This window comes from Amblyomma maculatum, chromosome 9, assembly GCF_055883805.1.
Source record: "Amblyomma maculatum isolate TAMU_Amacu chromosome 9, ASM5588380v1, whole genome shotgun sequence".
NCBI lineage: Eukaryota > Metazoa > Arthropoda > Arachnida > Ixodida > Ixodidae > Amblyomma > Amblyomma maculatum.
Genome location: NC_139352.1, coordinates 71,028,434 through 71,042,367, shown reverse-complemented (window position 1 = coordinate 71,042,367; position 13,934 = coordinate 71,028,434). Strand labels below are relative to the sequence as shown.

The window sequence follows — 13,934 nt, the reverse complement described above, 5'->3', positions numbered from 1 at the left end:
CGAGTTTCTTGTAGAAGTATAAAGTCTGGGGGTGACGAGTTGCTAGTAATGAGTTGCACTAGAGGATCCCGCTTTCGCTTAATGCTCCGGCAGTTCCAATGCCAGATTATTAGTGGGTTGTTGTTGCCCTTAAGAATTGGAGGATTAGCTGCCATCATGCTGCACTTGGGGTGCTACGGAGGGGGGTATTGGTGGTTGGATAGAGGGATAGCTTGGTGGGTGGATAGAGGGATGGCTTGGGAAGAGAGAAGTGGGGGATGGTTGGAGAGGGAGTGAGGATGAGCTGCCATCATGCTGCACTTGGGGTGCTACGGAGGGGGGTATTGGTGGTTGGATAGAGGGATGGCTTGGGAAGGAAGAAGTGGGGGATGGTTGGATGGGGAGTGTAGCCAATCTGGCGTCAACTACGTTCATTATGCGGGTAATTGCCCCCTCTACCATCGTTTCTACTTTAACAGTTAGATGGTCACAGAATGTGTTTAGCCGCGCCTCTAGCTGGGCCATTAGGGTTTGGAATCGTTCTTCCATTTTTTGCTGGAAGAGTTCGAATTTTGCTTGAAATTTCTCCTCTAAGCGGGCTTCTAGTTCAGCTAGAGGATCGGTGTCGCTGTTTGACTCTATGCGTTTCTTTTTAGGCGCGGGAGTAGCAGGAGGGGATGGAGTTTGGGTGGTTAGGGGGGTGGTGGGAGGAGGAACATTTGAGTTGGTATCTGGGTGCAATGAAGGAGATAAGGTCGAGGATGAGTGGGAGAGGTGTTGCTGTAGGCGTCTTACCTCCTCCCTGAGCCGGGCCATCTCCTCCGCCTGACTGTCTGGAGTGCGGGCGACCCTTTCTGCCCACGTGATTCCCATGCGCTTCTCGTCAGTTGTGTCGTCTTGACGCGTCCGTCGTGAAGAACGTTCTCTGGAAGCGCTTCCGCTGAGGCGAGGCTGTCCAACGGAATCTCTGTGCCGGAGCCGTGTCACGCGTTGCTTCGCCTTGCACCATCCTGTTCCCGTTAAGTGTTCACCACCGCACAGTATACACTGGGGGATGCAGAGTCCCTCATAGTCCGCTCCATGGTCGACGCCACATCTTGGGCATTTTGATTGCTTCGGATGCGGGCAAACATCGTAGCGATGACCCGGTTGCCGGCAGTTGGTGCAGCCCTCTGGCCTTGAACGGTATGGTGTACACAGGTGTACACCGCCAAAGTAAATTAGTTTCCGGGGAAGTGGGCCTTGTGCGAAAGTCACTAGAATAGACTTAGTGCGCCCCATACGACGAGCGGCTATAATGTCCGCATCTGGGTTTCGTCTTTGGAGATCTTGAACGATTTCTTGGTCTGCTTCGTTCCAAAAGGCATTCGTAATGACGCCTCGGACAGCGTCCGATGCTGGCGCTATGTACGCAGTGACTGCGTACTCCTTGCAGGCGTGCGTTATAATCTTCACCTGCGCCAGTTGAAGTGCGGCCTCTTTGCTTGTTGTGGCCATCGTGCAAGTGTTGTTACTTGGATGGATGCGTAGCTGGACATGATCTCCCAGTGGTGTGTTGGCTGCTGCACAAATACTTCGGAGCAGTTGCTGTGGCTGCACTGTGGGGAGATATAACCCTCCTTGTGAGCGGAAGATGACCTTGTATGCTTGATGAGGTAGTGGCGCTACTTGTCTGTTGCGGCGTTCAACAATCCTTGTGGCGCGCAACTGCGTTCCGTTGGGTTTGTACGTCGGTCTCCACGCGGACGCTGACGACGACGCGGGTCCCGCGTTGTCTGCTTGGTTGCGTGATGTTTCTTTTTTCTGGTAGGTACTGAGCACGTTAGTCCATTCTGAAGGATTAAAGTCTCCCTCTTTGAGGGTCTGACCCTCAACTTGCACTTGCATTGTGCACGGCGGTACGGTGGCAATCCAAAGCGCTAGGCTTAGCGCGGCGGCAGCGCCGCTTGAGTCGCTTTCGGACGGTTCTCGATATTTTGGCTGGAGCTAGGGGAACCAAAATTATTGGGAGTAACCCACTCACCTTCTGCTCGTAGTGGTGCAGTTTCACGTCCGTACCTGGTCCCTTAATTCTGTAGCGGGCAAGGTTTCGCGGAGCCGTGCTGAGGTGCGTCCGCTCTTCTTGGCCCCCTAGCGGCCTCCAGTGTTATGGGGGAGTCAAGGGAGGGGTTTGGTTTACCCGCATATGAAGTTTGGCAAGACGGAGTAGGGTCTCCTATGTATTTCTTGTGCATGGCGGTGATCAACTCTGCATCTGTGCCCGGGTATTTATGGGCTATGGTGTGGAGGGTTCTTCTTGTGGCAGTTTTGGTTTTTGATGTGTCTATCATGCTTCTTAATATTGACCATGCTTTAGCCGTGCTTAGGGTACCTTTCAGCGAATTGCAGAAATCTGCCCAGTTTTGCTTGGCGAGCTTTATAGCATACTCTTATGCTTCAGCCGTAACCTGTGCTATCTTCATTTTAAGTTTTCTATTTAATTTTTGCATTTTCCACCGTTTTAATAGACTTTTTCGGGCTTCCCATAAATGCAGGAGATGTCTGTCTACTTCTGGGGTTTTTGTCGTTGTGTTGATAGTCTTGGTCGTTTTTGCATGAGCATCCTTCAGGCTTTGAACCCAATCTTCAATTGTTGTGATGCCGTCGTGTGGCGGTCTAATTTGTCTGAACTTATCCCAGTCTGTTATTTTAGTAGAGCCAATGTTCCTTTTCATACGGGTTGTCATTAGGGATAAGCTAAGGATTTTGTGATCGCTGCCAAGTGTTTCTTCTAGATTGGTCCAGGTGCAATGTCTTATGTTTTTGGTGAAAGCTAGGTCTGGGCAGGTGTCTCTGCTTACACTCTTTCCTATTCTAGTGGGGGACATGGTGTCCGTCATAAGACAGAGGTCCAGCTGCTCAGCCGCTTCCAACAACTTGGTTCCCTTCGGGGTGTCCTTGTGGTAGCCCCATGCCGTATGTACAGCGTTTAGGTCCCCCATAATAATAAGGGGGTTCGTTCCCGCTATGCGTGTGCATTCCAGTAAAAGTGGCTTAAAATCTTCCTGCGTGTTGCTTTGAGGACTGTAAAGGTTTAGAACAAACACACTCTGCTTTCTTCTTTTTTGAGAGATGATCTCGATGAGAACTTGATTAATTTCACTGAAGGGAAGGTCGTGCGGTATGACTGTTAGTGTGGGGGCCACTAGTGTAGTGTAGTTGCTGGAAACAGCACAAGATGGTGCGCCCGGGGTCAGCGCTCAGGCAGCGGCTTCTCTTGCTTCGCCACCACCGCATACGATAAGAACATGCGACCTCTTGCAATTGAATCAGGCGATTACCCCCGAACAATGTGATATAAGAATACAGCTGACCAAATGCCATTTCTGCGCAACATTTGTGCGGTTTAACTGTGAGGACCATTCTGCGGCGCGTCTGTAATTTTGTAACGCACCGAATAACACGCGATTAGCTAGAAACTTACTGTGAACTTCCTTGATCGCTACCGCGTTTCACAGTGATGTGGCCACCAATTAAACAATATTGTCTTTGCTACGGTTAAAGCAGGCCTTCTGCGATGACACCATCGCCTCTCAATTCCAAAGGGGACCTTACGCTATCGCGTAACACGCGAATAACTGAGTATTTACCGTGAGCTTCTGTCAGTATCGGGTTCAAAGTGATGTGGCTATGAATTAAACAACGTTGTCTTCATTGCGGTTAGAGTCGCCCTTTCACGGTGACTACGTCGCCTTTATCTTTTTTATTTCAAATAGTGCGGACCATGCATGGTCCTAGCAGGAGGGGCAGATTCAAACATTTTTCAATGCAAGAAATGACAAGCATATGCATAGAGCAAAAAAAACAAAACAAGTCAGACAATCAGAATTGAAGATATAGACCGGCATCGCAACACAAAACAAACCAAAGCTCGTGAAATGAGGAGATGACGTTCCTACTCTATTGCAAAATTGCTGGACAGAAAAATATGAGAAGGTAAAGCATTCCATTCGGATACATTCGGTTCCAATGGGAAGCTTACGCATTCGCATAATACGCTATTTTCTGGTAATTCACCACGAACTTCTTTAATCTGCAACAAGTTGTACGATGATGTGGCCATGAATTAAACAACGTTGCCTAAATTGTTACAGTTAAAGTACCCTTCTGCGGTGACGGCGTCGCACTTCAGTTCAAATGCGGAGCTTACGCTATCGCATAATATGCGATTACCTTTGAATTTACTCTGAACTTCTTTGTTCGGCACCACGTTTCACGGTGATTCGACGATGAATTTAGCAATGTTGTTTCTTGCGGTCAGAATAGCGATTCTAGGGTGACTCCGTTGCCTTTCTTTCGCAGTGGGGAGCTTACGCTACCTCAGAACACACGATTAGCTGGAAAATCACTGCGAATTTCTTTGATCGGTACCACATTTCGCGGTTATGTGGCCCTTGTTGAAGTTAATGTAGCCCTTTTGCGGAGGACGTCCCGACAACAATGTTTCTGCCATGACGGGTAGAAGGGCTTTGATCACGAGCAAAATGCTTTTGAGCGGTAACTCTCCCCTGAAAATTGGGACCTAGAAACTGAAGTGACCTAGAAACTGACCACATGCAAGAGGCAGGGTGGCAGACAAGAAAACAGAATAATGGACATTGTCTCCCCACAATAATATTGATGTCTCCACCAAAGTATTATTTTAAAATGTATTTTCTGTCTTTGTTACTGAGTGCAATAGTATTAAGGACTCACTGACCAATGATTTTTTTTCTAGAGTTGCTGGGCAGAAACTATTAAACTATGCTTGGCTTCTTTGTCACTTATGCTATGCTGACTACAGCTTTATGATCACAATTTTTCAAAGTTTGAACATCCTTGGTTTGATGTCAATACGTCAGAAGTTCGTCGCTGGTCCTAGCAAACAATCAGAATGCCTTTGCGTTATGACTGCCTCGATAGTGGCTGGAACAGATGTGTTGTTGAATATGCGCTCTTGACATTCTGCTCAGTCGGTTGAAAGGACAATCCCTGTATTGTCATGCATGATGTTTGTTTTTGTAGAATATTTTCAAATAGGCTCGGGGATAGTGACTACTAGATTTACCAAGCATTGATTAAAGTCCATCACAATGTGACCATCTGCGTGGTCTCTAAAACACCGCAAGTAGAAAGAGAGACAGATCTTTGTTGGAAAATATCACGTGAGCTGGGAGCCTGAAACAAAATTACCACGTGAAAACCAAAGTCCCAAGTTGTGGATAAAATGGGCCGACGTCTACTTCTTACTCTGCCTTCTGAGGTGGAGCAAGCACCATGATCAACTTCGTGAAGCTGCTGATGGTGATTGTCGCTGCCGCTTTCATAACAGTCATACATCATGCAAACGGCAATGATGCAGAGTCGGTGAGTGCAGATTTTACGGTTCTAAAATTGTGCAGGTTACGACGAAGCACTTGATATGCTAAATTCTGTTTAGTGTGAGTGAATTCTTGCATCACTTTGTCTTCTTATGTTTTCCGTTGACTTTGCAACTGAAATTGTCCTGCCTTAATACATAGCAGTCACCTATGGTTTTTCGCTTCTCCAGCCGTTGCAGTTGTGATGAGGGCCAGATGGCGGAGAGAACGCTTGGTTGGATAGTGATGTTGATTTAAAGGAATGAAGCACGCTCTTGTGTTCTAAATGTTATCAAGTCTGATCAAAAATGAAAATAAATATTTTATCCACTAAAAAGAGCATTAATCTGGTTCTCCAGTCGCACGTTCCGGCGATGGCGGTGTCGAATAGACATGTAAGAAATGTTAGAAAGTGGTAGCGTGTTTTGTTCACATTTATCTGCTCCTCTTCATCATTCTGGCTCACTCAAGCGAAAAGAGCTTTTATAGAGGTTATGCTTACACGATTACAACTTGTATTGTTTATTGACGCAATAGCCCTGGTACACACAAGGTCAAATACTCAGTGACAGGTTTTTATGCAGTCTACTCTGCTTTTCTGCCCAGTCACTGCGAAGAATAAAAAAAAACACACGAATCGAGTGCGTATAATACATTAATATGGCTAATCTTTCATGCTGACTTGGTACTGCATTTCATTATTTCTAAGCTTTCAAAATAAAACACAGTTTGCATTGAGAGCTAAGACAACGGTCCTTAAATACGGTGGAAAAAGCCAACTTTATTAATGAAGTCCTCTGCCACAAATAAAAAGCCCTTTCATGCCCGTGCATATGTGGTGCTCAGTAACCCTGGTGGTGCGGTTGGGATTCAAATTTACGACCGCAATCAGTCGCAACGACTGAGATGATCAGTAAGGAGAGGGCAATGAACATGAATTCACAGATTCTGCCGCGAAGTTGAAGATGAGCCTCATTTTAGTGCACCTTGCGATACTATCGATGCAGTTAGGCAGTTGCCTGTGGTTCCAACAGGAAATGGTGGGCAGGTAAACAAGACGTGTGGATAGTTGTAACGAGGGTCCTGGTACAGGTGTGTCCTGAATGGAGTCAGGGTCTTTTAGACCGATGACATTGAAGTATGTACGAGATTAGTGTGGAACGTTCATGTTGATGTGACTCTAAGAGGACTTTTTGAGTGGCGCAGATAGTTCGGGAGACCAAAGAATATAGATAGTCAAAGACGCACCTGCTTTCACCCAGGTCCATATAGACGAAGACGACTGGTCGCCGTAAAGCTAATCAGAGCTGCATCGCAGGCAGGAAATAGCTGGTTTTCAAGCACCATGTAATACCGCGCGTAGGACATTGACAGAGCTCATCATCGGTACGCAAGGCAGAGGTCATGGCGGCGAGGCCAGAGATCCACCGTCCGAGATCAGTGGTATTAATATCGCCAAGACTGAGAGTGCCGGCAACAACTATAAGCATATCGATCCATAACGTGACGAATGTGGCTGATAAATTTTGAGCTGGTGGCTATCTGCTAGATGTCGCGAGAAGCATAGATGTTCCGCATGACGCGAGAGCGTACTTTGAGGTTTTGTTTATTTTTAAAATCTACAAATTTCAATCTAAGTAGCAGAGCTCTGTACAGCGATGAAGGTTCCATATTAAACTTGTATGAAACAATAAATAACAGCGCGCTGGAAAAGCAATCGAATTCCCAAGCACAGACTAAAACTACGCATGTAAAATTGCTAAAAAAATCAGGAATTATTCGCCTAACTCTAAACTTCCTGCGGAAATAAATTGAAAGCTAATACAAATGAATGCTGTGAGAACGTTAGTTCTGACACAAAAGAATAATAATTGGATAGCATGAGACTGTTTAGAAAAATATAGCGATTGAAGAAATACTAATCAGACCCGTTTTCTCATTTCAGACAGAGAGAAATGCTCCGGATTACCCACCATGGCTTACGGTGAGATACAGCGCCTCTATATTGACCACAAATTAGATAAAGTTCGATGGTTTCTTGTTTTGTTTTTTTGATGTCGTCTTACGTATGACGGTCCCACGTCACATGTTGCTAGGTCTGACGTAAGTATTTCATTTAGTAATATTTCCCATATGGAATTGAGAAAAAGGAGCTTCTTGCATGCTGATGAATATATATTTTGTAACCGTCTTGTTCATTGTGTCTGTGTTGTTATTCTGCGTAAAGGCTTAATTTATCGCAGCAGCCTATCCAGGTTACTTTACGGAAAGTTATGATTTATTATTTTTTCACTGATATCCATCGCATCCTCTCATTATCCAGACTTCTGCACCACTGCATACTTATGACGCCTAATCACTGAGAACTGGGAGCTGTTTGTGGGAATTAGTTGGTCATAAAATGATTTAGAATTTTTGGAGTCACCAGCTAATACATATTTACAATTCTAAATGTTATAGAACCATAGTACGATGGAGCCAACGATGGAGGCGAGAAACCAATCAGAAACCGTAAGGGAACCCGAACGAATAGGCCAATACACAATTAGAAAAAGCACACACAACATTCATTTAGACTTTTATGTTCATCTGAACATAAACAACTCTTTCCGAGGCCTTAGAGTAATATAATAAAAGTATAATATACTTGTCCCAAGAAAACGAGTTTATAAGGCGAAAGACTTACTTGGCTTATAAGTGATGTGGACAGGAAATGTCCAAATCTAGTGGCAAAAAAGTCCCACCGTGCCCCACGGAGAAAAAGAGGTGGGAGAAGGCGCCGTTAGAAGACGAAGAGAAAGGTGGGCACTGTCAAAGAAACAGTAAGAGTACAGAGGACATCGATAATCAATCAATCAATCAATCAATCAATCAATCAATCAATCAATCAATCAATCAATCAATCAATCAATCAATCGTGCTAACAGTCACGCGGTAACGCGCGCCAAGGGGGGAAGCAAGAGTGACTCGATAATTTGACTTCAGGGGAAGAGTGGGAAGCGGGCATCGCGGCAGCAAATTGTGCGAGCTTTCGCCTTCATACACGTACGCGGTCGGAAGTGTTTGCGCTGAATTTTCTACATCTCATTTACCGATGTGACTAACTGCGTAGTCGTAAAAAATGCAACCACTGGCAATAAGCGTTGAAATGTAAGAGCTTAAGCTCTTATGTTTGAATGCTGTGTGCGTCCATCGCCGTTCATATGGTGACGCACTCGTTTCACTAGTTGCTTCACTTCAACGCAACGAAGTGGCGTGCATCTACGACGAAGTGACATCCCTCTGCGATCACTGGTTCGGCCGCCATGGGCTTCGGAAAATTGTTCTCATTACACTTTTGAGGATCAAAATTTGTCGCTACGACTCGTTCGCACGCGCTGGGTTTTAACTCGAGTAGTAATTCTGTGCTCTATATTACACCAAATCGTATGCGCCACTAAGAGCCCTCTGCGCCTAACGTTAGGCCCACAATTTTGACAGCAGTGTAGCTGTTAATGGCCCAATCTGGGTCGGCAGGCTCGCATATATATAGCGGAATAATAGGAGATAATTACAGGAGTTATTGCAGTTAATACTTTAAATAGCACAAATTACTACTTCATGCTTCTCTACAGGTATGTTTGAAAAGTATCCTTGCAAAATAGTTCGTGTTTCATTTAGCATACTACCTTTCCCAAAGACCATAATGTTAATTTTACGTACGCGATTCTAGTAGGATACCAGTTCCTTTCTTAATGAGCCATACAGTTTCTTTAAGCGCATAACCGAATTTTAACGTTTCATATGTTTCATCGCTTATTGTCGCCGACTACATTACTTGTCCTAGTTCACAAAGCTTTCAATGAGTCGTTTTCATCCTTAACCATATTAGAGGGTCCTAGTTCACAAAGCTTTCAATGAGTCGTTTTCATCCTTAACCATATTAGAGGGTTTTATTTCCTACGCCTTGCAGAAATTCGCCTAAAAAATTCCTCTTTGCACTAATTTTCGCGCCACAAGTCGTCTCAACCTTCGCGTGCGAATGAATAGACCTATAATCCTCCAAGCAGCTAGATGCATACGGTCGACGTTGACAGTATCTATTTAGGCGAGTTGGTTATTCTAAAAGCGACATGACGGAAAGAAATGGACAGCACATGAGCCCATCCGGAATTTGGTTTTAACTGCTGGAAGGTCTTACAGTTCTATATGGTATAGCTTTGAGTAGCGCCCCTGAGAGCATGAGAGAGTTAAAGGTTTCTGGAAGTCGCCCGGACCGTTCTATAGGATGTGCAGTAACCATCCTGCAGACATAGCCGATGTACTCAGTCTTGCCTTGTACCGAAGAATGTTGTTCAGCTCTTTCTGTGGTATGAAAGAACATGACAAACTAAAATATTGCGATGCTTTCTCGACCGAGGCTGATCTAGCGGCGCTGAGGCGACGAAAGCCTAAATTTGAATGCTCGCCAAGCAGAGCTAATGGACTCCTGCACGGCCGCACCGGGATCCTGCGTAATGCGCCGATATTGGCGGCCGTTAGAGGATCGCATTTCTCTAGTATAACCGAAAGCATGCTTAGTGTTGTCGTTGAAGGAAACAGGATTGTTTTTTATTCCTCTAGAAATGTTTCAGTACCACGACGCATGACAGTCCCACGCCTAAAATCCTATTCCAAGTTTACCCCGAATCCGAGTGAACCCCCCGTGCAAGCAAAACGTTCCCTTGCAAAAAAGTGATGCAATAACGAGACACCTTGTCGACATACGCCGGGAAATACACAAAACCAGACACTAGTATTAGAACTTGGTAAAAAATTACGAGGGACTTTAGCGACTAAAGGCGAAAGCCTGAGTGCCGCATTCTGCTACGCAGCTGGCACTAATGAGTAAATAATTAGCGAATTACCTAGAAATTAATAAAGCTTTACTTATTGGATTAGTTATTAGGTAGGTAATAATGCGGTATTAATATTTACGAATTACTTAATTAGTCACTACATAGTTATTTATTTATTCATTCATTACTTTGTAATTGATCTTTGATTGGCATATGGCCATATAAGGCACGCATTCGCACATACTTTGGTGGTGCTGTGTGATTGGTCGAGACCTCTATGACGTCATCCCGCCTCGTCCAATCAGAGCCGCCGCAAAAGCGGGACAAATTTTGTCCACGAGAGCATGAGCCATTAAAGCCTTTCGTCTTAAAATATATATTGTAGAAGCGTCTCATTTATGTGCGCCAAGCGGTGGTCCGTATAGGAGTGCCTTCGCCGGTGAAAAAATCACGGAACACGGCTCTCAATCCCCTTCCAGCGTCACCCCGTGGGAACTCCTTGCGACTCTTGGGCAAACTGCGAGAGGCATCTTTGCTGCGCCCGGATGACTGAGCGGAACGGCAACAAATGCTATGAGAGGAATAGCACCATTGGCGCCCGCTGCTCGACAAATAGGTGGCCGAGAGGGAGCAAAATATTATCCTTCATTGGAGGCTGCCCATGCGCCAAAGGTGAGCGTGGCTTCTGCAATGCTTTAATCTAGGTGCTCTGCTTCAGAGAAGTCTGGAGTCAAGAAGGTGTGCAGTTCTTGAAGATGGAAGAGCATATGCCGTTTACTACTTAAAGCATCATTCGTTTTCTAGTAGGTTTGGAATGAGTCGGATTCTCTTTTAAGTACGCCACTGTGAGTATAAATATTGCTTTTGAGGTCATTTCTAGTCTCCCGAAAATGCTTTTCTTTTGCTACTAAATTATTATGATCATCCCTATTAAATTAGATAAAAGGCACGAATGGCTCTGGTGATGAAAATCCTTATTAATCTTTTTGAACTGAGGAAACAAACAGACGATTCTGTAGAATCATGGACATATTTTCCAAATGGATGATGTAATGAAGTAGCACGATGCTGCCGCAACGTAAAACAATATTTAGGTACTTAGATGGTCTTTGACGTACACAAATATTGTTTCACTCGCTCATTACGCATACAACGAAAATTCACTGAGCGAACTTACTGCGAAAGTACTGACATTAAAAAGGCATGGATATACAAGGCGAAATCTAGAATAGCAAATAAAGAACAAACGTTTTTTTATGGCCATCGGGTCAAGACCAGAAAAAATTGCGAGGCCTATCTGAAGGTCTTTCTCTCCAGTGCTATCCCTCTAGGTAGCTTAGAAGGAAACAAGCGGCCCTGAGTTATTCTGCACAATGATTTTATTAACAGAAAAGCTAGCGCAATTTTGATATAACATATGCAAACTGTAACTGTTTAGACGATGTCTCAAGTCCATACGAATTGCTTTATTTAAACTTTATACAGGACAGGATGAAAAAGCCTCCCTTTGAAGATGCTGAAAAAATAACGCTAACCGTCGTCGAACGCATCATTGCCAGGATAAACGCTGCATTATAATAATCCAAAATATAAAACTTGATACACTCCCTCTTTTGTTGCGCGCTCCTATACGCACGTTCCGTTTTGTATAGGGTTGTTCGGTCCAGTAGGTACGATTCTCTTCTCGCGGCGGTATTACAAGTCAGACGGAGCCATTCTCGTTATTGCCCACACACGATTGGATTAAGCCAAATTACAAATAAACTAGTATGTTATGTGGTGAAGGCAACCTTGAAGGTGGGCAAGTCACATATCATTAACTAGTTTCTAAATATATTCGTTTCCCGCTCGGTCCATATTGATTTTTTCCCTATTCAGCGCGCCGCGGTCGAACCCAAATCCGTCAAGTTGTTCCAGTTCATACTGATTGCGATGTGCTCACGACTTTTGTTGGTAGCAAACCAGTCTTAAAGTCTAGATAATCTTGGAGCGATTATGGGCATTGTGAAGAAAGCTCGAGTGTTCTTAGTTGAACAATAAGCACTCACAAACAATGTTCTGATAATAGTGAGTGTACTTCCTTGTTATAAGGATTGTAATGTAATTCCTATCCTGAGAGAGCTAGTGTCTTGGCCAGAAGTATAACAAAATACAGAAGAGTATGCCAAAGTGCAAATCTCTGCCCGACACGGTATATCTTAACTTCGTGATTGACAATGGTCTGTGCAGGCAGTTGATATCTAATTAAGCCCACTCTCCAAGTCGAAAAAAAAAAACAGAGAACCGTATCGAAAATACGACAAACTATTCCGTAGTTCTGCCGTAAACATCAGATTTTTCTAGAGTTTTGTAGCACTTTTCTGTACTTTTTGCTGTAGTAGTTATTTGGTGTCTGCAGCTCTGTAGATGCATTCTGTTTTGTTACAGAAAACTCTGATGCTACTACAGAAAAATATATTTTCATAACAGGTTTCCTGTCAAAAACCGCACAAAATTGCTGTCGTAACAAAAGGAAATTTACTGTTGTTTTACCGACAGAGTCTCTATTTAAATTACCCTTAATGGAACTTTAGCGGACAAAATATTGTCCGTGGTTATAGATGGCTCACAAGCCGCAGACAAGGTGTTAAAGTTATGTGGGGAACAGGGAGCAAATACCGTCGAGGCTTGGACTGTCGCACAAACTATGGGGTCAAAAACCACCATTATGTTTCTTACCTATTATAGAATTTTGTTGAAGCAACGATTCGACGTTACTAGATTCTTCAGTCGTCACGAGTTTAGAACACGATGTAATTAAATACAGTAATTATTTATTAATTGCAGCCTGTTGTAGTCTAGTGCGAATATTGTAAGTCTTCAAAAATAATGCTTATTTTAACAGGTTTGAGATGCAAAATGAATCAAAAACTTGGATATGGTACCTGTGAGTATCGTATCCACACCCAGCGAAAAGTCTGAGTTGGAATGCCTGCCAAGACGGTCGACCGTTCTTCAAAGCATTTGCTATTCTCGAATAAATCATTTTACCGGGCCAAGCGGCAAAATGCGTCATAAGTGTCTATTTGTGCCTTCATTTCGCTCATCTGAATGCATTTTCTTAAATTAGTTGCCTCAACACTTTGATTCAAGAACACCGCACGCTACAGCGTATATCCTAAGAGAAGGCCAGAACACAACAAAGTAAAAGTATTAATCAGTCATTGAGGGAATGATGTGGCAGTACAATGATATTCGTTTTATTGAGACTCGTCTCGCCTCTGAGTTTCAGGTGTAGGTTAACGGATGATGCTAGTTGCATGAGCTTAGTAGATAAAAAAAAAATTCAGCTTATTAGTTAATTGTCACAAACCTACGAGTTGGCCAGTGCTCTATATTTTCCTCGGTAGATTTATTTAAAAAAACAATTTAAAAAAATTTGCCACCTGTGGTGTCGGGAATTGTACCCTGGAGCACCTGGGCTGCAGTCAGCAAACTCTAGAAGGAGTGAACATAAAAGAAAAGGAAAAGAAACTAAAATATACTGAGAAAGGACAGAGGGTAAGGAGAATATTGGAAGAATATAGTAAAGTGCCATGACGCCAGAAATGTTCGGAATGATTAACAGATTAGAGGCGGCTTTTACACAGTAACCGAAGTAGGACGAAAAAGCTCGGAACTGTTGTGCATGCACACGAACGGTTCGATTTTTGATTAGGGTGTTTTCCTGGTTAAAGGTCCAGTTGATAGTTTGTGTACAGAACTTTCACTTGTCAGCTTG

The 13,934-nt window shown here is 43.9% G+C and overlaps 1 protein-coding gene across 1 annotated transcript; it reads left to right on the top strand.

Annotated features, from left to right (window-relative positions):
* Positions 1 to 5,211: 5,211 nt before the first annotated feature.
* On the top strand, positions 5,212 to 13,230 carry LOC146179361 (uncharacterized). Its single transcript, XM_084578995.1, has 4 exons — positions 5,212 to 5,364; positions 7,303 to 7,341; positions 10,654 to 10,846; positions 13,059 to 13,230. The coding sequence occupies exons 1-4, from the start codon at positions 5,275 to 5,277 to the stop codon at positions 13,133 to 13,135; spliced, it is 399 nt and encodes a 132-aa protein (XP_084435121.1). The 5' UTR covers positions 5,212 to 5,274; the 3' UTR covers positions 13,136 to 13,230.
* The last annotated feature ends 704 nt before the right edge of the window (positions 13,231 to 13,934 follow it).

Excerpts from the sequence above, each read along its gene's own strand:
- LOC146179361 (XM_084578995.1), top strand. The coding sequence starts at position 5,275 with ATGATCAACTTCGTGAAGCTGCTGATGGTGATTGTCGCTGCCGCTTTC. Across the intron at positions 5,365-7,302 it reads ACGGCAATGATGCAGAGTCG|ACAGAGAGAAATGCTCCGGA; the intron begins GTGAGTGCAGAT and ends TTCTCATTTCAG. Across the intron at positions 10,847-13,058 it reads AGGCTGCCCATGCGCCAAAG|GTTTGAGATGCAAAATGAAT; the intron begins GTGAGCGTGGCT and ends TTATTTTAACAG.